The 23,824-nt window shown below is 38.2% G+C and overlaps 1 protein-coding gene across 10 annotated transcripts; it reads right to left on the bottom strand.

Moving 5' to 3' along the window:
* Window positions 1-84: 84 nt before the first annotated feature.
* On the bottom strand, window positions 85-21,851 carry NSUN7 (NOP2/Sun RNA methyltransferase family member 7). 10 transcript variants are annotated; one of them, XM_027686713.1, is made up of 12 exons: window positions 21,749-21,851; window positions 17,265-17,624; window positions 16,836-16,894; window positions 15,331-15,461; window positions 14,177-14,329; window positions 12,749-12,932; window positions 10,955-11,165; window positions 10,191-10,334; window positions 9,548-9,649; window positions 8,902-9,019; window positions 5,462-5,579; window positions 85-3,031 (listed from the first exon to the last, which is right to left on the bottom strand). In XM_027686713.1, exons 2-12 carry the CDS (start codon window positions 17,575-17,577, stop codon window positions 2,402-2,404), a joined length of 2,163 nt encoding a protein of 720 aa, XP_027542514.1. In that variant the 5' UTR covers window positions 17,578-17,624; window positions 21,749-21,851; the 3' UTR covers window positions 85-2,401. The 10 variants fall into 10 exon arrangements, with proteins under 10 accessions (XP_027542514.1, XP_027542517.1, XP_027542516.1 ...); XM_027686716.1 differs by lacking the exon at window positions 21,749-21,851 and having other exon boundaries at window positions 85-2,516; window positions 2,598-3,031; window positions 17,265-21,552; XM_027686715.1 differs by lacking the exon at window positions 21,749-21,851 and having other exon boundaries at window positions 85-2,719; window positions 2,762-3,031; window positions 17,265-21,552.
* Between the last annotated feature and the right edge of the window lie 1,973 nt (window positions 21,852-23,824).

Raw genomic sequence — 23,824 nt, 5'->3', positions numbered from 1 at the left:
TACAATGGAGACTTTTGCATCTGGAAAGTATTTTCAACAGTTTCTAGTTGAAAATTACAAACTGGAACAACTGGATTACTGAAAAACAGTTACATAAGATACAGTTTTACTGTAAAAAGTCATTGAGTGTTAACTTAATGTACAAGCATCTTCAAGCCATCTGGACTCAGTCCTAGATGTTTTCAACACGTGAAGCTCAGTGCTTACAAAGCTGCTGACCTGCAGAGTCAAAATATTCACTCTCTGATATTCTTAGTAAGACATCAAGATTCTAACTGGTTTAGCTTCCATACCATTTCAAAAATGCAAATTCCTGAAAGCAAGATGAGGCTGATTGTGGGACATCATGACATATATTACATACGTAGCGCAGAAATTCTGTCATCAGACACGTACATGTATGTTCTTTTACAAGTAATTTTAACTTTAATAATGAATGATACAGATCTTGATTTAAAAAAAAATCATTCTCTAACCACAGAATCTCTTAAGTTTATTTTAAGCATTTAACAACCATACTGGAAGAAAAAAAATAAAAACTTCTTAGTGTCCATTCCTACTATCCAACATGTAGAATCTCTCCTCCTCGTAGATGGTTTTGAAATAAGAATTTCTTTTTTTCCAGTTCTACAGTGCACAGGTCTAAATCTATCCTTACAGGTTTGCTCAAAAACAAGAGCAGAATTCACTATGTAAATGGAATGGGTAAGGACCATGGGTTGCTCAGAGGGATATGCAGGAGGTGTGGGATGTCTTTGCCTAGGAGAACTGGCTCAGATTAAAATGCTAAAAGAAATTTTCAGTGATTCAGTGAAGCAACAATATCCAATGAACACGAGCCAGCTGTTTATGTTGCTGGTGTAGTATCATTCACATCCTTTCTTACAAAGGTACTGCTGATCCAGCGACACGGACTGGTGTGGGTGAAGAAAAAGTAGAGATGTTATAACATTTTCTCTGGATCGATCTAAATCCAGACCCATATGTCAAATCAATTAAGATTCCATACTACATTCTGTTGCTGCTCATGGCAACACTCTTGCCAAGTATCTTAAATAGTTGCCTAGAGGAAAATTTCTCTTCTGGGCCACAGCTACCTTTGCCTTTCTATATTGCTATGCTGTTTCATTTTTAGAACACTTCTAAACACAAATCAGATTCTTGTTAAAAGTATCTTTGTGTCTCCCTTTATGCTCTGCTCAGATTATAAAACAACCATACCTATTTTACAGTTATTTAATCTTTGCTGGGAAAGAGCAGCTTAGAAGCCCATGACTATTTCCAAAGACAGGCAAACTACTCTGTGTTCAGTCATTATTCAGCTGACTAGCAGTAACGTTTATAAAAATAAGTTGTTTTGACAGTATCAGCTCTTTTCAACTAAGAAGTGCTTGTGTTAAGAAATTGATCATAAGCAATTATGAGCCATGACATAGTCTGACATGACATTATGATGACAGTTGAGCATTTCTAACGTGAGAATATTTTATCTATTTTTCATTGTTAATATTTTGAAGTACACCTGAGTAGAAACCAAGGGAGTAAGTACCAGAAAGCCTGTGCATGGCCCTTAGTATACTTGGCCAGTTTCCTGTACAAAAGTTCACATCTAGTTTTAGAAATAAAGGTGAGCTAACGGGCTTACTGTGCAAAGCATCCAAGTGGAAACTCGCAAAAATGGTACCTAGCACTTGCAAAGAAAAGTAGCCACTTAAAAAATGCAGTCTCACTTTAAAAAAAAATATCCATTTGAAATTGATTATTCTTATAGAACTAGGCCATGATGGGGGGTCAGATGTATGATTTAACTTGTCAATTTAAAGTGTATAGCAAGAGACTACAGTTTTTTGACCTCACTCCTCACAACAGTCTATCAGCCTTAGGCAGCTGAGCTTCATTCACTTTAAAGTGTGATTAGTGGATTAAAAATTACTATATAACCTGGATATTTCTACACAAATAGCCCATAACATAGCTCTTTCCCACACCAAGATTATCCTGCATAAATATATATTGTAATCAAAGAGTATTGATTAATATACTTGAATCTTCGTCTTCTGTATAAAGGAAGAGCCAAGTTTGAAGGTTCCCATGGTCAGAGATGTCTAAGCACAGTTGGCTTGACCATATTAGACAAGGTGGAAATATTCAACCACTTGGACCCTGTGCTCCAGTCTGGCTATGAAAGTGATGGTGACTTGATACCCTGAGTTTGTTTCCTTGCAAATTTTCCTACGGTGTTATCACTCTGGAGGCAAAGTGATTTTCTCAGGCTTCAATACAACCCCGTTATGTCCTGCAGGTGCCCTTCGAGCAGGTGTCTGTCTCTCAGACACCTTACCCAGAGGGGACAAATGACGTACGCTTTGGCACTTCAGGCACAGCGGTGTGTGAATCAGAGTCACTGGATTTCTTCAGCTGAACGTGGCTGTTTGTTTGGTGCACGTTCATGTGCGTTACTGACTGCTTTAGACACAGGTATGTTACGGACTGCTTTAGGCACGGATGTACTACTGCCTGCTTTTGTTCTGGGCACATGTTTTTGTTGTGTTTTACTGACTGCTTTTGTTCTGGGCACATGCTTTTGTGTGTCACTGACTGCTTTTGTTCTGCACACATTCTTTTGTTGTGTGTTACTGACTGCTTTTGTTCTGGGCACATGCTTTTGTTGTGTTTTACTGACTGATTTTGTTCTGCACACATGCTTTTGTGTGTCACTAACTGCTTTTGTTCTGCCCACATGCTTTTGTTGTGTGTCACTGACTGCTTTTGTTCTGCCCACATGCTTTTGTTGTGTGTCACTGACTGCTTTAGACACAGGAACTTCAGCCTTAATATGAGCTCCAGTTTGATGGTGAAGGGGCTCTGCAGTCTTTGGCTTTCTATCAGTACCAGTAACATTATGTTTACGTCGTTTTACTTTCTGCTTTTTCTCTTCTTTTGGTTTTTCTTCAGAAATGCTATCTAGTAGTCCTTTTTCTGCAGCATAAGCCAAAATGTCTTTAGCAGGCGCTTTTTTAGAAGAATATTTCTGAAAATTTCAAAGGAAACAACAATGAATCTAAGTCACAACACAGAGCTGCTCAGAATTTACTCCATGAGAAAACTGTGGCAGAGTCTAGCAGAAGGACTTAAGTCACATGTGATAAATGCTAACCAAACTATTTATTCATGAAATTAAGAACATGACTGTTGTGTAAAGAGTATCAGAGCATTTGCTCCTCAGAAACTTTGTTCTCTACCAACCCAAAGAGGGAAAGCTCAATTCCAGCCTCTGTACTGCATGTCTGACTTGTGGTTTAACCCCAAACAGCAACCAAGCTCGCTCATTCCCCCCACCAGCAGGGTCAGGGAGACAATCAGAAGGGTAAAAGCCAGAAAACTCGTGGGTTCGTAAGACAGGGGTTACTTGGGAAGACAAGTGCCATCACTCCAAATGTCCCCACTTCCTCTTTCTTCCCCCCACCTTATATACTATAATAATAAATAATAATATAATGGCCAGTCTTCGCGAACGAAGATTTGGGGAAAGGTCTTTTACCTTTCCAGCCTGCGCAATGGATTTTTTTAGGTGAGACACAGCCTGCGCTGAACTGAGCCCACCCTTTAATCCTAAGGTTCATCTGCTGGGGCCAAGCAAGCTTGGACAATGGCAGTGAGGTCCTCAGGACGTAGGTTTGTTTAGAGTGACCTTCTCATAGATGGATGGCCTCACAGGGCTAACGGGCTCCATCTGCCCGGGGGGACTGGGATTCAAACCTGGGTCGCAGCGATGAGAGTCCCGCATGCTAACCACTAGGCCACCAGGGGTCCCCACCTTATATACTAATCATGATGTCATATGGTATGGGATATGCTTTTGGTCAGTTGGGGTCACCTGTCCCGGCTGTGGCTCCTCCCGATTTCCCAAGGACCCCCAGCCTCCCCCAGCGTGGCAGTATGAAAAGCAGAAAAGGCCTTGGCTCTGTGTAAGCACTGCTCAGCAATAAGAGAAACATCTCTGTATTATCAACCCTGTGTTCAGCACAAATGCAAAGCACAGCCCCACACCAGCCACTGGGAAAAAAATTAACCCTACCCTAGCCAAAACCAGCACACTCCCACACTGACCTGCTCTGTAATGTGTCTGTAATGACATGCATATACATTACACATGTGTGTGCGTGTATCAGAAGTAGTTACTAAAACAGAGAAATGTTATCAGCAACATTAAACATGAATAATTTTCCCTATAATGAAAATCTTCCCTCATAATACATAAGTAAGGAATTCTCAGACTAGATTAACTAGGAACCAGGTCAGCATCCAAGCATATAAAGAGAACAAATAGGGAAGAAGCTAAGCTAAGAAGAAAGTTTCTGTAAACCAGAAATTTCAGTTTAAATTGTAAGTACATGTTTTCTGCCTCATGGAGAATGATCATTTCCCAAATAACCTAAAAATTAGCCATAGGAGCAATTGCTTCTGTCCATTAGAATTTGACAAAAATTTGACAAAAATTATTCAAATTAACTACCTGAAACAAAAGTACTTGTTTCTCTGGAGGGAGACAATATGGTAAACAGATGTACATAGCATGATTAACTAAAACTCAGGGAGCCAGGCTAAAAATATTTTATATTGAAAAGAAGGTGGTCAATAATAGGTAAATTAAAGGCTTCGCATATGTGATTCTCTTAATAAAATCTTCTCTTCTAATTTCCCCTAAGAGACAAGCTTCTTTCAAGCACTGTGATCACAGTATGACAGAAAGTAGCACAAATGACCAAATAAGATCATCTATCATAAATTTGCAATGAAATTCTAATTAGCCGCTGCCCCCCCACCCCTTCCTCTTTTGGTTAAAAAACTTTTGCTTTTCTCAGACACAAGAGGAGAATGTTGATGTTCAGAGATGCAAACTAGCCCTTTAAGGCCTTTCCTCAGGAATTGTGCCAACATTTTTCCATTTAGTCAGCAAAAACCCTGTGCCTTTCAAGCCAGATTTGCATATGCCTTAGTTTGGGAAGGAAACATATTCATACCTATTTCATTCGAATTACAATCGTGTCACCCATAGGGTTTAAGACTTCGTCTGCTTGGACACTGCAAAATCCTGGTGACACATATAAAAAAATAACTTTACTAGACACCATTTATCATGAGTCTAATCAACCTATGTATTTCATTCCAAGGTATGACAACAATATATTTCCTCTTGATGTTGCTGGCACTGACTTGGATCATGGGCCTGCTCTGACCAGGAACAGCTCCAGAACAACAGGCACATGTTGGAAATCTGCGCTCAGCATAAAACTCCAGAAGTGGCACATTTCAACTGCTCCCTATCCTTTGGTCTAAGGACAACTAAAAAGCATCCAGGAATTTTATTTCAAATGTTCAATTTCATTCATTCTTTTGTGGAAAATTGCAGTAGTCATCTTCTGTGAAGTGATTTTAAATGGTAACTTCCTTAGCTTACCTCTCTTTCTAGAACAGCTACAAAACAGCCACTGGAAATTTCTGATGGCTCCATTTTGAAAAAAATTTCAGTGGAAGCCTCTGAATTGGAGCAAGGAGAAAAAACGGGAGGAATAAGCCTGTAAAAAATAAACAAAATACCAGAAAATCATATTTAAGGATAGAAAAGGAAATAAACAAGGATGCATTAAAAGTAATTTCCAAATATGCCTTTCGATGACATAGCTTTATCTTATTTTTAAACAACTGCAATTCAAGAAAGGCATAAGAATTCATCTTTTTAGAAACAATGGGGGTCTTTCCATTTTTTTCAATAATTCCCATTTTTTCCAATTAATTATATTAACCACCAGATAATAAATATGTATTAATATAATGAAAAACTTTATTCTTTCTCAGGTCTGCAATTACTGGGTTATCAAGTTGTCCATGAAGTTGGGGAATGACCTGAAAACACTAAGGAGCTCAGAAATTGCAGAGATATTGACTTTGAGTTAATAGTATATGCTCATAATAAATAATATATCTAAGCTAAAAACCTTAAGTTAGCAAAATTTGCTAACCTAAAAATATTTTTAATAATTGAGTGATGTTTTTCCACTTTTACAGTTTTGCAGTGCATCACTGGGGAAGAAAGAACTAGCCTTTTCTCATGTTTTCCTTGTATTCCAGGAACGCCTAGCTGTTATAAAGAGGCCTCAGGGACTTGGCTCATAAGGCTGCTAAACTAGTACTAAGAGGTCTCAGTATGGAAAAAACACTCTCAAAATGTCTTTTTTGCAATTATAACCCACTTCATTTTCACATCGCTGAGGAATATAAGATAGAGCCCCTCCTCAGTGCTCCATTAATCCTCTTGAGAGAGAGCTTTATTCAAAGATGGTTATGGAGAAATGCATTTAATATTTGTAAGCAATACCCTGATTTGGCTGGCTAGTTCATTGCTAATGGGAAGTCTGCAAAACTGTTTGTTTCTAAGTTTCCACCATAATCTGGATTTTTTCAATGTGCCTTGGAACTTGATAAAACAGACTACAAGGCTCACATCCTCCTCACATTATATGTCCTGTGACACAAGAGATTTTTCATTTTACATCAGCTCACTCAATTAAAAAAAAAAAGTGGTAATTTTTATTGATGTATACAAATTATTGTTACCAGGAATCCCTTCAATGGATGGTCTGACCCTGAAAAATGATGCAGAAATTAACTCAATTTTGATACACCAAAAAGAAATGCATGAGTGGTTTAGATTCCTCTCTAAACACACCTGTTCACAATGTGTACTCTTACTTTAGGTGAAGCCTTTGCTATAAACTGTCATATCCTTAAGGTAAGCTCAGCTTAGCCTGTGGGTACATGTTTAAAATCACCCTTACAAGTGCACAGCCCTAAGACCAGCTGTATGATCCCAAACTCCAGCAGAGCCTTAATTTGTTCAGCACTATTCCAGTACTGCAGAGTAATTCCAAAAGCTATAATGCACATAAGCACAAGTGGTGTAAAAGTTTCTTGAAAGCCCTCGATTTTATTGGAAAAGGAAAATAATATTAAGTAGACCTGTGATGATTGTACAGGATGTTTTATTAGTGTAACTTGCCTCTCAAAGACGCTACTGTAAACACTGGTGCTAGTAATTCTGCAACAGTTTTTTCATTCTATACTGCATTGTTTTATACTGCATTGTTTCGAGTAGGGTCTCTAATTAGTTCTAAGGAAAGTGTAAAAGGAATTGTTCTAAGTAATACATGCATCTTAAATGGCTTGAGCCATATAAGACATCTTAAGACAAGCATAATCACACTATACATTTTATTTATGGTGTTGCATTACTGCTCTGTTCATGCTGGTTACCAGCAACTTTACTGTAGTGAGAACTGTGCATGAAAACATCCAAGGTACTGCATGACAATTCTGAAATTGTTATTTATGGAGCTCAATCAGTCTTCAGTCACAAATTTTCTCAGGTCTGCCAAAATCCTAATGTAATTTTATTGTCCCTTTCTGACCATCTGAGATGGCCTTGTATTTGGAAGTAAAAGTATAATTTGGTGGTTTGACAAGTTTCATGATGTTTCTGCAAAACACTGAACAGATTTTGGGTTGGCTTTGGGGGATGGGGAGGTGTTTTACACAAGGGGGAATTTTTTCTAAAATATTTAAAGCTCTGAGAACTTCTAAATACAAATTCTGTTATATTTGTTACGAATTTATGTATTATTTGTGTTCAACTACTTTGGAGACCATTACATTCCAAGGTTCCCTGGGTTCTCCCCATAGCATAATAGCTGCATAAAGATCAAGACATGACAGACTCCACAAAATTTCAAATTCCAAAGGAAAACACAGTTTACAGCAAGAGTCATAGATGCTTTTGGACTAGCATAGCATCACTGGCAAGACAAGCCCTGATTTAATCCCACTTAATGTAAAAATTCAACCAGGCTAATTCAATTATCAGTGACTTGCAAAAAAGATGCATTTTGTTGCACTAGGTCTTAACCTTACGAATAATATATAACTTTTCAAAATTCTTCGGACTGGCCACAGTTAACATTTACCATTTTAATCATGCAAAATTTCATTACACTGAATATCTTGAGCCACAGTACCTTTCCCTGTGATAGCCAGCTTATTAACATCATCTAAGGTAATATAAAATCTAAAAATATGGTATTACTCTGCTGTGCTTTTGGTAACATACACTCTCTTAACCTACATCTCGTAATCATCTATTGTATCTATGTGCAAGTGAGTGCCAACTGTTTGCATTTGTCTGCTGTGACTGAAAGGAAAATCCAGAAAGTACTCACCAGCCTTCTAACGATTTCTCTGTCTGACAGGGGTGACAGCAGACAGGTTTTAACTACATATAAAGTATACATAACACATACTTTTTTCATATATACTTGTATTTGTTATGATTGCACAGGATGATCTCTTACTGTAACCCATCCTCCCCACAAGTCATTCATCTGAATACAGGGATGAGCAATCCTATAGCTAGTGTTCTTATTCTTCTATATTATTCTCACAATTTAAGATTTAATTCCTTTTTCCTTCGAAACTGATCATTCTAGGTCAGAAGCTGAGAGCATGCTAGCAAGTTCCCTGACTTCTAGTCTCCATTTTACCTTTAAATAGCTTCATTCTCTGAATACTGATACGATAAAAGCAATAGCTCTATCAGAAGAGTGTTATTTCCAACCAGTGATGGTTTCCTCCCATCTCAATTTGAGGTGAACAAAACTATTAGATGAAAAAGTCAATAGAATACTGCTAAGTACTCTCATAAACATCAGAAAAAATGGCATGACAGGCAGCAAAAACTATTGTAAATATTAATTTAATGCAAGACATATCAGTCTGGGAGATAAGAATTATGCTATAATTTAAAGTTATACTTTAATTTTTCCATAGATAAAACTACTCATTCCATACCTATATGGTTGTACTTTATCTCCTTCCACTCCAGATTCCAGTGCTTTTTTCACTACTAGTTCATTTTCTTGTGGGTAAACTGAACAAGTGCAGTAAACAATAGCTTGTACTTTGTTAACTACAAAACAAAACAAATTTTCTACTGTTCAGATTCTTCATACAGACAGTGGCTTGGTAGGGACTGAAAGCATGACAAAAATTATGCTTGGATGTCACTTTTACCAATAAGAATACCCTCCTGCACACATTAGTATGCAAACTCTAGTGGTTTTTAATAATTAAAATGTTAAATATTTGCAGATCACAGCACAAATTCAAAGCTGTATCTATCTTTTCACACAGCTACAAAAGGAGAGGGGAAGAAAGTGGCAGCATGCAGATGGAGTCTGACTACATTTGCAGCACTTCCAAATCAGAGTATGACTAAGTCACAAGCCAGTTCTATACGCAATGCTGAAGACTGGTGAACACTAGGACACAGAAACACCTTCAGATTGGAGGCGATCATTATTCAGGGGTTTTGGTTACATGCTTATTGTTAATTAATAGAGTAATCCATGTATTTTTACTATGTAAAAACTGGTGATAGTACAATGGAATTGATAGTACAAGGTCCTCCAAGAAATTGGAGAACTAGCACACTTACATTTCAGTGCATGAATCAACTCGTTAAACTGCCTTTCAGCAAGAATACCGAGTTTATCCTCAGACACAAATCCCTGGAAAAGGTCTCGTAGCGATCCTGCATCTAAAAGTAGAGAGTTGTAAATTTAGTATTGCAACTTAGTGTCTTAAAATTCAGTTGTTTGCAGAAACAGACATGGTTGTTACTAGTGCAGTTAGAAGGCAGGTTTTACAAATTAGAATACCAAGCAGTGCCTAATTTATTTGCTTTCCTTCTTTACCTGTAATTACTGATGCCTCTTATTTGCTTCTATTTAATGAAAATTGTACAGTGAACAGACTTACACAAACAGTCAATAAAGGAATGTAAGCAAATGGAAAATAATATACATATTGGTATATTGAAATACATTTTCTGCCTAAAGTCTTTTTACTTTAAAAAAATATATACATTCTGCTCCCCAGAATAACCCTCAAACTTCATACTGCCAACTTGAAGCAGGCAGAGAATTATGCAAGTTAATATATACGTTTTATAGTAATTAAAATAAGGGTTTTTAAATAAAATGATACAATTTACTGAAGTACCTACACTGTCTAGACCACAATACTTGAATTTATTCATTTCTACCAGAAAGCATGAGCTTTTCCGTATCAAAAGTTACCTCTGTGTTCACTTAAAATAAACTCCATTGGATTGCCAGCACCCAGTCCAGAGCATTGTGGTAGCAGCAAAATAACTTTTGCCTTTTGAAGTCTTCGGTCTGTTGGTTCAAGCTCAGTAAAGTCTTCATGCAACAACTGAATATCTGCAAAATAAAGGAAGAACTCAACAGTTATACATTGCAAGCAAGCCTACCTACAGGTAATACAAGTGAAGAGACTGTGTTGTTACATAGATTTTGACAGAGCTAGAGCCTGTTAGACCCAGATCCTCCAAAGTATAACCTGTGGATTTCAAATGGATTGAAAGGCTAACTAGACCTGCATCTTCCACTGAAAAGACAGCTGATGGGGTTGCAGGGTCTTGTTGCATTCTGTTCTGATCGTGTCCTCTGCATAAACTGGACAAGTACATGTGTTTTGAATTAACACTCAAACAGCCCGAAATCAGAAAGCAACAGCCAAAGCCCCAAATAAATGGACCCAAAAGTTCCCAGCTACCAGCTACACCAACTGCTATACAGTAAGTACTTCTTGACATTTCAGGAGCTTTCATTTATGACATGGTTAATCTGCAACCTTCAATTAACTTGACTGTAGCTGAAGAGCTGTCAGTACACCTTGTGACAAAAAAAAAGTTGTTACTGCCCTCACCGAGTCTTCAAAGAAGAGATCTCTGAATTCTGATAGAATTATGCTTTATTTATAGATATCACAAACATCTGTATTACAATAGTTTTTGCATACCAACTGTTTCAGCACCTACTTTCACATCCCATATGACTGAAAATATTCCTCAGTTCTTCTTCTTTTGCTGAAGATTTCACACCACAAACGAAAATTGTGGACATGCCATGATTTGTCAGCACTGACATATGGGCAATGGTCAGATAGGAACCTGTGTGAGCCACTATAATGTCATCACCTGCATGCAACAGCGCCTGTGCAGAGTGTACAGCAAGGCTGCGAGACTTATCCTAGAAAACAATGACACAAAAATTAAGTACAACCATCTATTTTGGTTTCTATGAATGCCAACCTTCTTTTCCAAATTAGCAAAGTATTTAATTGTTTTCATAGGAAATGGGAAAGAAGGGAGGAAAAAACTAACCAGAGATAGCTCCTAACACAGAATTAAAAAAAGTACAAATCCAAACAGTTACTCAATAAATTTAAATAACTTAATTCTAAATAATACATTAAAAAAGCATAATATCTCTATAGGTGAAAAGAGAGAATGCATATCATCCCCATGAGGGATGAAGAACTCCTAACAACAGCCAGAAAAGAACAAACATAGGCCACAATTCAGAACAGGCAGAATTAAGAGAGAAACACAAAACTATTCACATAGCTCTTGACAATCATTACAGGAGAAATGAAATCCTTACAGATTGAAGATCAAAATTTTGCTGAAATCTGAACAACACAGAGCCAGATTGGAATGCAGAAAACACAGGGACCACTCAAAAGGAGTCAATGGCCTCACACCAGTGGTGATTAAGAAAAAACATCATCTCCATCAAATTACTTAAAAAGGCAAGGAGTAAAGATACTGACCACACGCACAATGTCTTGCACCAAATCTGACAAACACTGATAATAAATGGAAGGGTGGGAAAACAGTGCTAAGCCTTTAAGTTCACATCACTGTCTATGTACTCACAGCATTCAAGCACCACCCTTCCCCACCAAAAAGACAGAGGTTTTGAGAGTTTTCTTTCCTCATTTTGAACACTTTTAAGTAGTAATACTCAGAATTTGTTCCCATCACCTATGGGGTTCTCATGTATTGTCCTTTTCTGTAAATCTTCTATTAAAAATATACACACTGAAATTAAGTATTGAATAGTGAATCACTATTTAAGTCGGGCAATAAATTTTGAGGCTAAAGTTTCCCGACAATGCTAAGCATCTAGTGAAAATGCCCATTGAAATGTTTTTGCTAGGCACTCAAGAATCATCAGACAGTTCAGATAATTCGTGGTTGTGTGTTGTTCCATGGTTACTCCAAACCACTGCTCTACAACAGGAACTTCCAACCAATCTTGCCTGGAGAGTCTAATGACAGTAAGTCAGGAAAAAGACCAGTGGGGTTTATGGAGATCTAGGAACCACACTGCACAACATACAAAGAAGTGTGATCATTCCATCCCAAACATGCAGTTGAAGAGGAAGAAATACTACAATAGCACACCAATATCTACTAACTGGGGGAAAGCACATAGAGATACATCAACACTTTCCTCACATTTTTTAGAAGTGAGACTCCCTCTTTGATCACTCTTTATATTTAATGTCAAGAGTTTTAAGATTAAATTTAAAACATTCTACTAACCTAACTGTACATATCAATTTTAAGCATTGACATTTGCATGCTAAATTTAGTAAGTGAATGAGTTTGTAACCTTCTAATTGCCAAAAATAACCCAAACCTTAGGAGACCATGTTGCTGCCTGACTGATTTAATAGGATAGTCACACAATACACGACCTCATTCTAATGCAAAGCAATTACTTAAGTTTGCAGATCATCTGACTCAAGGGTGACATCAACTCACCTGCAGTAAGAGTTTGCAATCTGCAAAAAGATCTAAATTAAGCAATTCTTCTTTAAGAGAGGAAGGAAAAACCAATACATCATGGCAGTGTTGGTCCATGGCATACGTATAATGGTCAAAGTCTGACACAGATTCAACCTTTGTGAGTCCCTTTGTCTCCAAATCTCTGATAACATCTTCAAGGCTGTTAACATACAACTCTGACCATTAAATATACAAGAGTTACTTAAGCAATATAATTTACATTGATTATATGAATTTTTACCTCTATTAGTGTGTGCATATGTATGCATACATACATAGGTATAGAATGCCATACTGCCTGTAGGAGGGGAACTTACCATATTTTAAGCATATAAGTTCTGGTTTGAAACAATTAAGTTAATAAGTCTGATAAAATAAATTAAGAAAGATGTACGTGTCTCCAGAGAATGATTCAAAGCATCAAAACAGAAATGTCCATGTGCTCAGGAGACACTGTAGTAAATTTACTGCTGGAATGCTTTAGTTCTTTCAACTGCTTTCAATTTAGCCCAACTCACCAATGATTTTAATGGCTGATAACTGAAAGAATCCTTGTGTAAATGTAATGAAGGCATAACTGCTGAGGTTAGCAATTCAAATATTATAAAGATTTAAAGGTATATGTAGCAACGCTTGTTTGTTGAACAGTGCCATAGCCTTATATGGTACAGTAAATGTGGGATGAATGCAGCAGCTTTTAGTCCAGTCTTATTTAAGGGCTGCAAAGTCACAAACAGAGTAAGACACATTATCTTCTGAGAATCAAACACTGGTCCAAGACCAGAGTAGAAAAACAAAATTCTTGAAAACATTATAAAATGGATTACCTGTCTAACAAAACAGATAACAGGATAACTTCGTATGGTTCATGTATCAGTTAGTACAGAACTGGGAACACCAGTTATAGTGATGCATAGACTATATTAAGTAGTCTATAGAATATAAGAACTTTTAAAAGTGTGTTTTTATTTCAAGTTTACACCATCCTTACAGAATGAACACCAGTTTAAGTATTGCATCTACCTCAACACCTTTGCCAAGATTATGGCTTACACTAATACATCCACTTTTAAAGATGTTTCCTCTATCTTTTGTCACCAAGTTCACTCATCCATATTTTTTTTAACTTTATTTCCTTGTTTTTTTTGGTTAAAGACCTACATAAGCAACCCACAACAAGAAAAACTGTTTCACAACCTTGTTACAGGGTATGAATACCATTACGGCAACATATAAAAACTATAAGCAAACATAACACAATGGAACTGGACTAATCAGATTTTCCTGTAAGAAGTTTAAATTACTGGTAAAAATACAACCTGAGAATTCTAAAACAAGTATGGAGCAACCTATATCACTTCATATGTAAAACATCAATACCAAATGATACTTTAAAGTCCTTACCTGATTTTAAATGTGTTTATCCAAACATAGAAAGGTAAAGCAGAAACCCTTTGTTCCTGCTTCCATATGGTTTCTGGTACAAAGTGTTCAATTGAAAGAGCATCATATTTAATGCGACATCGTGCCAGTGCAGCTGCCAATTTGGTCCTATAACTACAAAAACATAGTCATAAGTTTAATAGGAACATTTCCTATCCTAGACAATGGTAGATGCAAGGCAGTAGTCCACAACTAATATTATTTTATTTAAATGCAGGTGGGACTGGAATTATGACAGGTGACTCTCAAATACATTCACTTTCTCAAACAGCTTAAAAAACCCCAACCCAATATATTTTGGAACTTCCATCTGTGGATGAGATTCATTCAAATGTTTGAAAATGTAAATACATACATGTGCAGAATGAGCATTTGACGAAAGCTGACCTGTTGTACAGAAACAACACCAACACAAGTATGATGGCAACCAGGAGTCAGAGAAAACATGCCCAGTCTTTTCTCCACACAAGCTCTTGATACATGATAATTCACAGCAAATAAAAATTGTTGGTGAACCACTTGAGATATATTACTTACTGCCCTTCAGCAATACCTTGCACTTAAGATATTCGTGAACTTTTTGGGCTACTCTAAATCCAGCAACAGCAGAATTTTGTCTAATAAATGCCTTTAGAGTTCCTCATCTGACTAACGAAATAATAAATATAAAAATGTTTATTTTACATACTCTCTTTTTTGTTCTAATTTTTAAAAATAATAAATATTTAACAAAGTTCCATAATAGAGGTATTGCTAAATAGATGCATGTTATTCCTTTCCATGACCTCTTGATTCTATTACACTCATATTTGTGAACATTTACTGAATATTTAATTTCTCTCCTAAAATTGTGTGAAAAAATTTCAACAATGCCAAAATAAGACAAGATGCTAGTAAAATAATCCATAATATAAGGACGGTTTGTTAGCTGTGTTTTTCTTAACTATATAAATATGAAAGTTTCCCTTCAAACTAGGCTCTCATTAAAAATTTAAAAAGGTCACAAGATTTGAAAATAAAAGATATGCTTAATAACTATTATTAAAAGGTACTGCTTATACAAATCTGCATTTTTGCTAATATATATCAACAAAAAAAGCTATTTGCACATATACCTATATAAATAATGCCCTATTTCCTGAACTTCTTCTACAGGTTCCTCTTCATCAAAAATCTTTCGTGCTCCAAACTTTCGGTCTTGTAGGTCATAAAGCATCACAACAAGCAAGCTGGTTAACTCATCTGGCTGCAACAGAAATGCATCTGGATAGCAAAAGTGACACAAAGTGTACCTTACTTCTGCAAAAGATCCATATCAAACAGCAGTCTCCCATGTAAGAGGCATTAAAAACTCCAGTGAAATGCTTATTTGCAAGAATACAAAAGTTAATTCCTTATGGAGAGCTAATAAAACACTGAAGATTGTGTTTTTTTAAAACTCAAAATACATATTTTGTAAGTTATTTAGCTTATCAAAATTAAAAACATTCTCCATACACAGATAAAACACTACATCTTAACAACTTCTAATGTTATCAGAATTGAACCATTGAAATTGTTTTCTCCTTGTTAAGGAATTGAATAGCAAAGCTAACAAAAACTTCTTGTCTATCAATTCATCTCTTGTGGGATTCTTCCGTATGTAGTAACCCATAAGCTCAATTGTAATAACTGTTCTGCTGTTGGGATTTATGTAAAATCTCCTTTCCATGTCTACATTTTTACACGAGGGAGCATCACCTGCTTAAGGACAATAATTAACAGCACTTCTGTTACTATTGTCTACCTCTTTCCATGAAATTCCTACAGTTATTATGCCTTCTAAAATGCTCAACTTCTCACAAATATGACCAAAATTAGTTAGAAAACTCAAGTTATTAGGGAAATACCACCCAACACAGAATGTTAGCACGTAAGTCTTACTTCCTTACAAAAACAAGTGAAAGATAAATGTGTTAGATCATTTGCCTGCTCACATCAATCTCCACAAACAACATCAGCTCATCTTGCAATTTGCATAGCCATCAAAGACTGAACTGGAAGGAACAGCAAATTACTCTGTAAGGTCTAGAATTTCTTTTCATGTCAAAGTAGGAAAGTATGTTCAGAGAGTAACCTGGACCGATTTTTGCCAGTACAATATTCGTATACAGTATGGTTTGCCCAGGAAATGAAATGTGGGTTCAATGCATTTTTTTTGTCTGATGTGATTCACTCCATGCTTTCTAACTCCCAAGGACAGAAAAGATACATGTTTTTTTTCCCTGCTCATAAGGGGACACAGATGGAAAGGAAAGCACGTGGACAATCTGACTGAGCAAGTACTACACTGCAGTAAAGATTATGGCTCTCTCTCCCACCTTCTTTCTTTGAAGGTTTTGATTCCCTTCAAAGGATTGTACGGTGCAACAGAATCTCACAAACAACATACCTAGTACTTTGGAGACAGATGCTTTGGACAACTATCTAAAATGGTCAGCAATATTTCAGTCTGAGGCTGTCATATAGTTCAAAACAACAAAGGTTGCTTTGAAGAATGTTGCAGAATCCTCAGAAAAGATTCTAATTACATCAGTGTAAAAAATATAAAATGTATTTCCTCAAAACAACATTCACTTACTATTGACTGGCATGGGTAAACACCACTATCTAACAATATTTCTTCAAGAAGATCTTGATCTGCAAAAAAAAGAAAATGTTGACAAGTTATGCTATGAAATCTACTAAATTCTAGGGAAGAAAAAGAAAACCTAAACTGTAAGTTTAAACATCATGAAAATTAAGGGCAAATTCAATCACAAAGAATAGCAACTCTATATAATTCCTTTACATGAAAACTTATAGGGTTTAAATGTTTGATTTCACAAAACGCTAATAACACAGGTATATTTAACTATTTGAGGGATATGAGTAGTCTTGTAATAACCTGCAGTTTAACAAAGAATTTCTCAGATCTCTGCTGTCAGGCAGACACTGAACATGTTGCTTTCCTGTGTTTTCTCTGCTGCATCATTTCTGTTGGCAATTGTTGGAAAAGTTTTGTACTTACATTTTAGAGCACTGAAAGCCAGTTCATAAGATACACGCCTGGAATGCTCATCTTTAAAAGCCAGCCCAGGAGATTCTGAGTTATTGCCGTACCGCACTAGCATTTTATCCTTACTCTTTTCAGTACGAATGCCTTGAAAAATCTTAGCTGCATTCATGTATACGGAGTCGGGATAGCCATCCTTCTCAATTAGAGTCACTGTTCTTTTTGCAACAGGTCCTTTTTCATCTGAAATTTTAATTTCACTCAAGTCTGACGTATCATTTATAACATCCTCATGTGAAGATACCAAGTTACTTTTAGAATCTGGCATTTTTCCAGTTGCTGACTGTGTAAGTGCAAGTCACAATCCTGCTGCCTCTGCAAAAAAAAAAATTTGCACTGAATCATGAAATTTTCTTTTGCTAGAATAAACTTTTCCCTTCATTTTCAGGTTTTCAATAAAACTTATTTTCTTTTTTAGGCTCTAATGTTGCAAAAACATGTATCACCTACACTTGTATACATCTATAATCTTACAGTATACAGAGAAGTATTTATAAGAGTTTTCTTACCTTATTTGTTTTCACCAATGCGTGTGCAAAGACTGTTATTTGTTTCAAAGAAGTCAATGCTTTACAATAAATGATCCTAAACAGACTGTACAGGGAGATCTGATTCTCTGTGTCTAATAAGAAGCATTAGTATTGCAGACAGAATAGAATCTCTTACTAGGAATTCTCCTTTAAGAAAAAAGACACCACTGAAATTTCAAAGCAGACATCATGTCTTCCAAAGAAAAACCATCTTGAAAAGAGTTGCAGTGAATTCCAAATGTTTGTCCACTAACCTGCACATCTGTTCTTAAAAGTGGAAAAGAGAGATCACCTAAGTGTTACATATTTAACACAATACCTAAACAGCAGAATTCTAAATGCAGGAAATCCATTCTGAGAGTTTCTGAAGGTATTATCCGACTGTCCATAATCTCATATGCATTTCTTAAATTCTCTACACATCCTACATAAACAATAAAATAAAAACTACCTTCCCCAGAGATGGAATGGGGTTTCAAGGAAAAGAAAAATAAAAAGGCCCAGTGTTAGCTGAATGCAAAAATATGCTAAAGTCCCACATAAAACACATCTAAAGTATTGGATTTACTCTACTTGCTCTGGTTGTTATAACATGCTTTTATGATAACACTGGGAGGTGTTCAGAAAAGGCCTAAGCCAGAACAAATTTAAAGATAGAATTAATATTTATTTTTTTAAAAAATCAAACTAGTCTTACTGTCTGGGGAAGAATAATACAAGAGAACTGTGAGGAACTTAGCAGCTTTAACACAGAAAGTCGGGCATGGATCTGATGCTGATAAATATTTTAGAACTAACAGCATAAAACAGCAGAATTTGGGGGTTTTGCCAGTCTGGGAAAAAAAAATAAAATAAAAGAAAAAAGGTGATACTCTGGTCAAATGGAAAGGATCTTCCTTTTGCTACATAATTTAGTTCAGTAGCATTCTCAAGCTTTTTCCCTGCACTCCCCAACACCCCTCAGGGTAAAATACATACTTCTTCTCCCCAGGCCAGACATAGTTGCTCAGCACGCTTTTTTTTCCTCTTCCCTTTCCTGCCCACCATCACAATAAACCATAGTGGCAACACTGGATGGCAGCACAGAGTTGGAGGGGAAAGAAGGAATGCAAGTCGTTGCTTTTCCATGAAATGCCCCATACTGAGCCAGAACTCCCCCATTCGAACTCCCTTTCCCGAACATAGGTGACACTCAGCCCATTTCTCCCCTCTCCATGACCAGCACAAGTCAGTGTCCAACAGCTCAGCATGCTCCAGACAATTGACCAGTGTTCCTTCCTGAATTCTGGCAGCTCACCTGGAGGAGGCCACATCTCATTCTCCTTCCCCAGGATTTGCTCTCCAAAACTAAGAACTGCTAACACTATCAAAGCAATTCTTCCCATTTCTTTGCAAAGGCTTCAGGCAAACAGTTTCCTCTGGTGGGAGCTTAGCTCCAACATCTCTAGTGTTAGATGTAGCGCTAATGAATCCATGGAGCAAACATAAATTAATTGTATGAAGCTATATTGAAACAGAATAAGCAGTGTTATCAAAAGAAAACACTATTCTTCACTAGAATAAAGTACCAGATTATCTAAACCAAACAGAAACTCTTGTGCTTAGAAAAGAAAAAAATCATAAATACTTTCAGGGTCTTTTACACTAATGTCACCAGCAAACTTGTATACGACTTCACAGAAACATGGACACCATCTAACAGGGACCTGGAACTTGAACCCCTTCTCCAGGTGAACATAAATATTCCTGTTTAGAATATGTAGCAAGTGAACTATGTCTGTGGTGCCAGGACTTCGAAGACTTGAAGAGTTCCCAATTACTCTTTGTGACTTCTTTGCCACAACTGATTTTGCCAAGCCACAAGATACACCACTATTAGGATGATGTGATGAATATACTTTTCCAAAAGATAAATGTCACCCTAACAAAGATGAGATGACAGTGTTCTGCCCTGTGCAGATACACTGCACAGCTGCAACACTGTAAATCACTGGATTACTGAACACTCTGCCAAGCAGAGTACACCAAGTGTGATTAATATGAAGCTCAGCTGGGAAGAAGAGCTTCCCAGAGAAGAGAGAAAAGATCCTGCCTTTGTGGAAGAAATGAGTTGGATCTCAAGCAGATTATGCAGCTGATGGGGAAAAAACCTTTAAAGGTCCCAAGGAAGCTATCACACTACTAAAACAGAATGGCCTTCAAAGTTCAGAAGTATTTCTTTTTCACTGTTTAGTTAAGAAATTTTTCAAATGAAACATGAATCTGTTGTGTTACGGGGTCACTAAAGCAGGTGGAGATATAATGTGAGGACAGAAAAACATAAAATAAAAGTTTATAATATTCCTGAGTCATACACACACTAAATCAACCTTATTTGGACCCAAATCCAGCATCTCTCCTTACAGTCTTAGCACACCGATTCCATGTTAAAAATACATACATACTCTCTGTGATCTGGCTAACTAGAGGTACAAAGTAGAAACTTGTTGTGGCAATAAAGTTTCCAAGTTCCTGCCAACATAATTCCACACTGTTTTCCTTAAGCTTGATGAAATTTACAAGTTAGAGTAATAATAGGGTATGCAAAACAAGGGAACTTAAAGACATCCATGACTAAGATTTAGGCAACAGCTACTGGGCAGCTGTTCTCCATGACACCTAGAGTTCCTGTGTGAAACAGCACCTATCTCAGGATGATACAGGTTGTGAAAGCACAGAAAACAGACAAGAAAGTTTCTCCCCACTTCTGCTTCCAAGTCACAGTCCACTAAACTGATGACAATGATCAGGACTACTCACTGTTAAGCACAACAGTTCAACAAGCACTACCAGTAGCAGGGTGCTTCTTGCATACCTTATCTGTGCAAAGGGATGTACAAAACTCTCTTCCAAAAACACCTGTAATTACGGATACAGACAAACTCCCATAACAGAAGTCACTGTATCCACATACGAACAATAGCAATAAAGATAAGAAGACTGCAGATTTCAAATAGCAGAGTGCGAACTAGGGGTGAGACTGGGTGACTAAATTGGACTATACTGCTTTACAGTCAGGCAGTGTGAGGTACGAGGCCTGGAGGCATTCACATTTCTTCCTATCTTTTTTACACCCAAAGATTGAGCGGAGCTCTCAGCTGCTCTGATAGGCTCTGTGTTTGAAGCATTCAACACATCTAAGACTAAGCCCACAGGAAATCCACTGGAAGAGCACCTGAAGAGAACATGGGTGAGAGAGAACAAAGACTTTATGCTCATGCTCTGAGAAAGCTCTTGAATAAGATGTTTTAGTTAACCTATTTCTCACTCCCTGAACATGGCTCCTCACACACCAACAAACAGTAAATCCTTGACAGCCATACATATACATGGTAGTTTTTGTCTTACTAACTCTATGAGTACACATGACCCCATAAGTTTCCTAACATCAACTGCAACTGTCTGACACAGAACTCCAAAGCCTCTGCTGTCCCTAGCTACAGTCAACTAATTCGGAGGGGACGGAAGATTAGTGAGAGTCAGGAAAAGAAGTCAGCCATGAGACCGTTCCCCAGCTCCGCTTTACTTAGGAGATACACCTTAAGTCGACTCACAGGACAGATATACAGCAGTTAAAAAAAGAAGAAAAAAATGGGGGGGGAAAAAAAGCTACTTCTTTGTATAAATAGGCAAAACGTTCCAAGATTGCCTTCCCTGGGCCGAGTCCTCGGGGCTCGTACCCGGCTGGGCCGCTCCGCCCGCGGCCCCTTTGGGGAGGCCTCCCTGGGGCTGCAGGCACCCCCCTCGCCCATGCCCGGCAGGGCTCGCCCCACGCCCGGCAGGGCAGCCGGACCTCCGGGCTGCCCTGCCGGCGGGGCCCGCACGCCCCGCTCGCCTCACCCGCCCGGCCGAGCCGCGGCCCAGACGCACCTGCGGGGCCGCTGGGGTGGGGAAGGGGCGCTGCCAGCGCTGTGCTCTGGCGGGGGGTCCCCCTGCCCAGGCCCCCCGCCAGCCCCCTCTGCCGGGCCGGGCATGGGCTCGGGCCGCGGGGCCGGGGGCGGCGGGGCCGGAGCCGGAGCCGGAGGCAGCGGCGCCCGCTCCCGGCCGGGCGCCGAGCGGGGCCTGGCGGCCGTGCTCCATCCCCAGCGGGCAGGCCGAGCCCCTCACTCCCTCAGGATCCACCGGGAGGCACAAGCAGCCTGGCAACGGCTTGCCCGGGGCTGGGGAGGGGGAGTGTATGGCACACAGGTTTTTCCCGAGGTTTCCCTGAACGGACCTCTGCGAAAATCCATGTCGCAGGAGCAAAAGGTGCTCCCACGCTCCCTTTGCAGCTTTGGTTTGGTTTAAAAAAAGAACAAAACAAAGCAAAAACCAACCAAACAAAAAAACAGAACCCCCCCCCCCCCAAATGGCATTAGTTCTTGCAAGCTCATGACCACGTTTAAAGACAAATGTTACTGACATTCACATTTGTAACTGTATCGAAACCCTGCCAATTACAGGACTGGGTATCTCCCAAGCAGGGCAATAGCCCCAGATAAAGTGCTGGGATTTCACCTGCGCTTGAAATTAGCTGCTTGGTATTACCTTGCACCATGGTCTTGTAATGTTTGAGCTGTCTCAACCTCTACTTTTGAGAGTTTGGAAACATAATTGGAGCATGCTTTAAAGTTGTTTCCAAAAATTTTATTTAAAAAAAAAAAAAGGCCGTAATTGAAATTATGCCAATAATCAATCAATCAGCCATAACCTTGTCAGAAAGCTGCTTTTTCCCTATAAACTTTGTTCCTGTTACATCAGTGCTGTCATGGACAATCTTTAAATTCTCCTGAAAAAGCGAAAAACCCTGTGATTCAGTTAAAATCTGTGATGACTTTTGGTGTGTCATTTCTCCAACACAATCCTACCCAGGACCTCACAGAAGAATCTGTAGCAGAGCTGCACAAAAGCTAGGTGATCAAGGCTTTGGTCTAGGTTGGCTGCACACTTAGTAAAGCTCAGTATAAACCTTAGTACATATGTGCTTTTACAAATTGTGAGGTTGCAGAGTTTTTGGGAACAAGCTGCGTTGAAATGTACAAGTCAATGCTTGTTATTCCTGTGAAAAACTTGGGTGTTAGCCAGATCCCTTTCTGGTATCAATATTGTCAGATATCTAAGCAAACCAAGCTATGACTCTATGCAGTTGTGTGCATCAGGACTAGAAAATTTGGAGAGTTAAAAACGGTGCTAAGTTTGCTGATGGTACAAAGACACCTTTCTGGTCTGGATCTGCTACATGCTCCAGCATGGCTGCTGCAATTGTGATGGCAGCAGTTAATTACAAAGTGAGCCAAATAGGCTGGGTAAACTTTGCACATAGCAGTTCAAACAAATCTTGACTATTTCCTGATGAAGTGGTGGAATACATGATTAATGGGTTGTGTGCATCAATAGGGCACAATGCTAACTACAGTATAGATGGACAGGAGTTTTTTATGCTGTTTATTTCGTTTTGTCCAAATAGATAAGACAGCTCTTTTTAGAAGACAACTGGAAATTGCTGCCCAATGTCAATTTAATTTCTGTGTACTACTTTTTCACCTTCACTTTGAAGTACTTTATTTTGCTAAGAGTTCTGCTAAGAATTTTCAGTACCTGGAGCTATTTGTCTTTTGAAAGAAGGAAATATATTTTAGCACCACCATCTCATTTCCTTTTTGTCTGTGACATTTTTAACTACTGCCCCCTCACTGAAAGCCCCCTTAAAACTCCTTAGACTTTTTAGCCTGTGTTCTTTTGATTCATGGAGGAGGTAAAAAAGAAGCAGTATTCTGTTTAATCTGGGCCCTTTCTTCATAGAGCATAGCATGCTCTGGAAGCTGAGCAATCTCATTACGGCTAATTCAGTGGGAGCTGAAGTGGCTCGCTGAAGTGCACTGAACTGCAGCCTCAGCCCCCAAAGTGGTGCATGAATGAACTGCTGACATAGTTAGAGTAGAACATTAAGAATAAAAGGTTGAATCT

This window comes from Neopelma chrysocephalum, unplaced genomic scaffold (genome assembly GCF_003984885.1).
Source record: "Neopelma chrysocephalum unplaced genomic scaffold, ASM398488v2 Primary Assembly neopelma1_71, whole genome shotgun sequence".
NCBI lineage: Eukaryota > Metazoa > Chordata > Aves > Passeriformes > Pipridae > Neopelma > Neopelma chrysocephalum.
The sequence above is the reverse complement of the archived record's forward strand: the minus strand, read 5'-3'. Positions and strand labels throughout refer to the sequence as shown.

What these genes read in the sequence shown, in the direction of transcription:
- NSUN7 (XM_027686713.1), bottom strand. Translation starts at nt 17,577, where the DNA reads ATGCCAGATTCTAAAAGTAACTTGGTATCTTCACATGAGGATGTTATA. An exon ending in CAGTCATATGGGATGTGAAA is followed by an intron (nt 10,335 to 10,954) that starts GTAGGTGCTGAA and finishes TTTATTTTGCAG; the next exon opens with ATATTCAGTTGTTGCATGAA. An exon ending in TATTTTAAGTGAACACAGAG is followed by an intron (nt 9,650 to 10,190) that starts GTAACTTTTGAT and finishes CTCTACTTTTAG; the next exon opens with ATGCAGGATCGCTACGAGAC.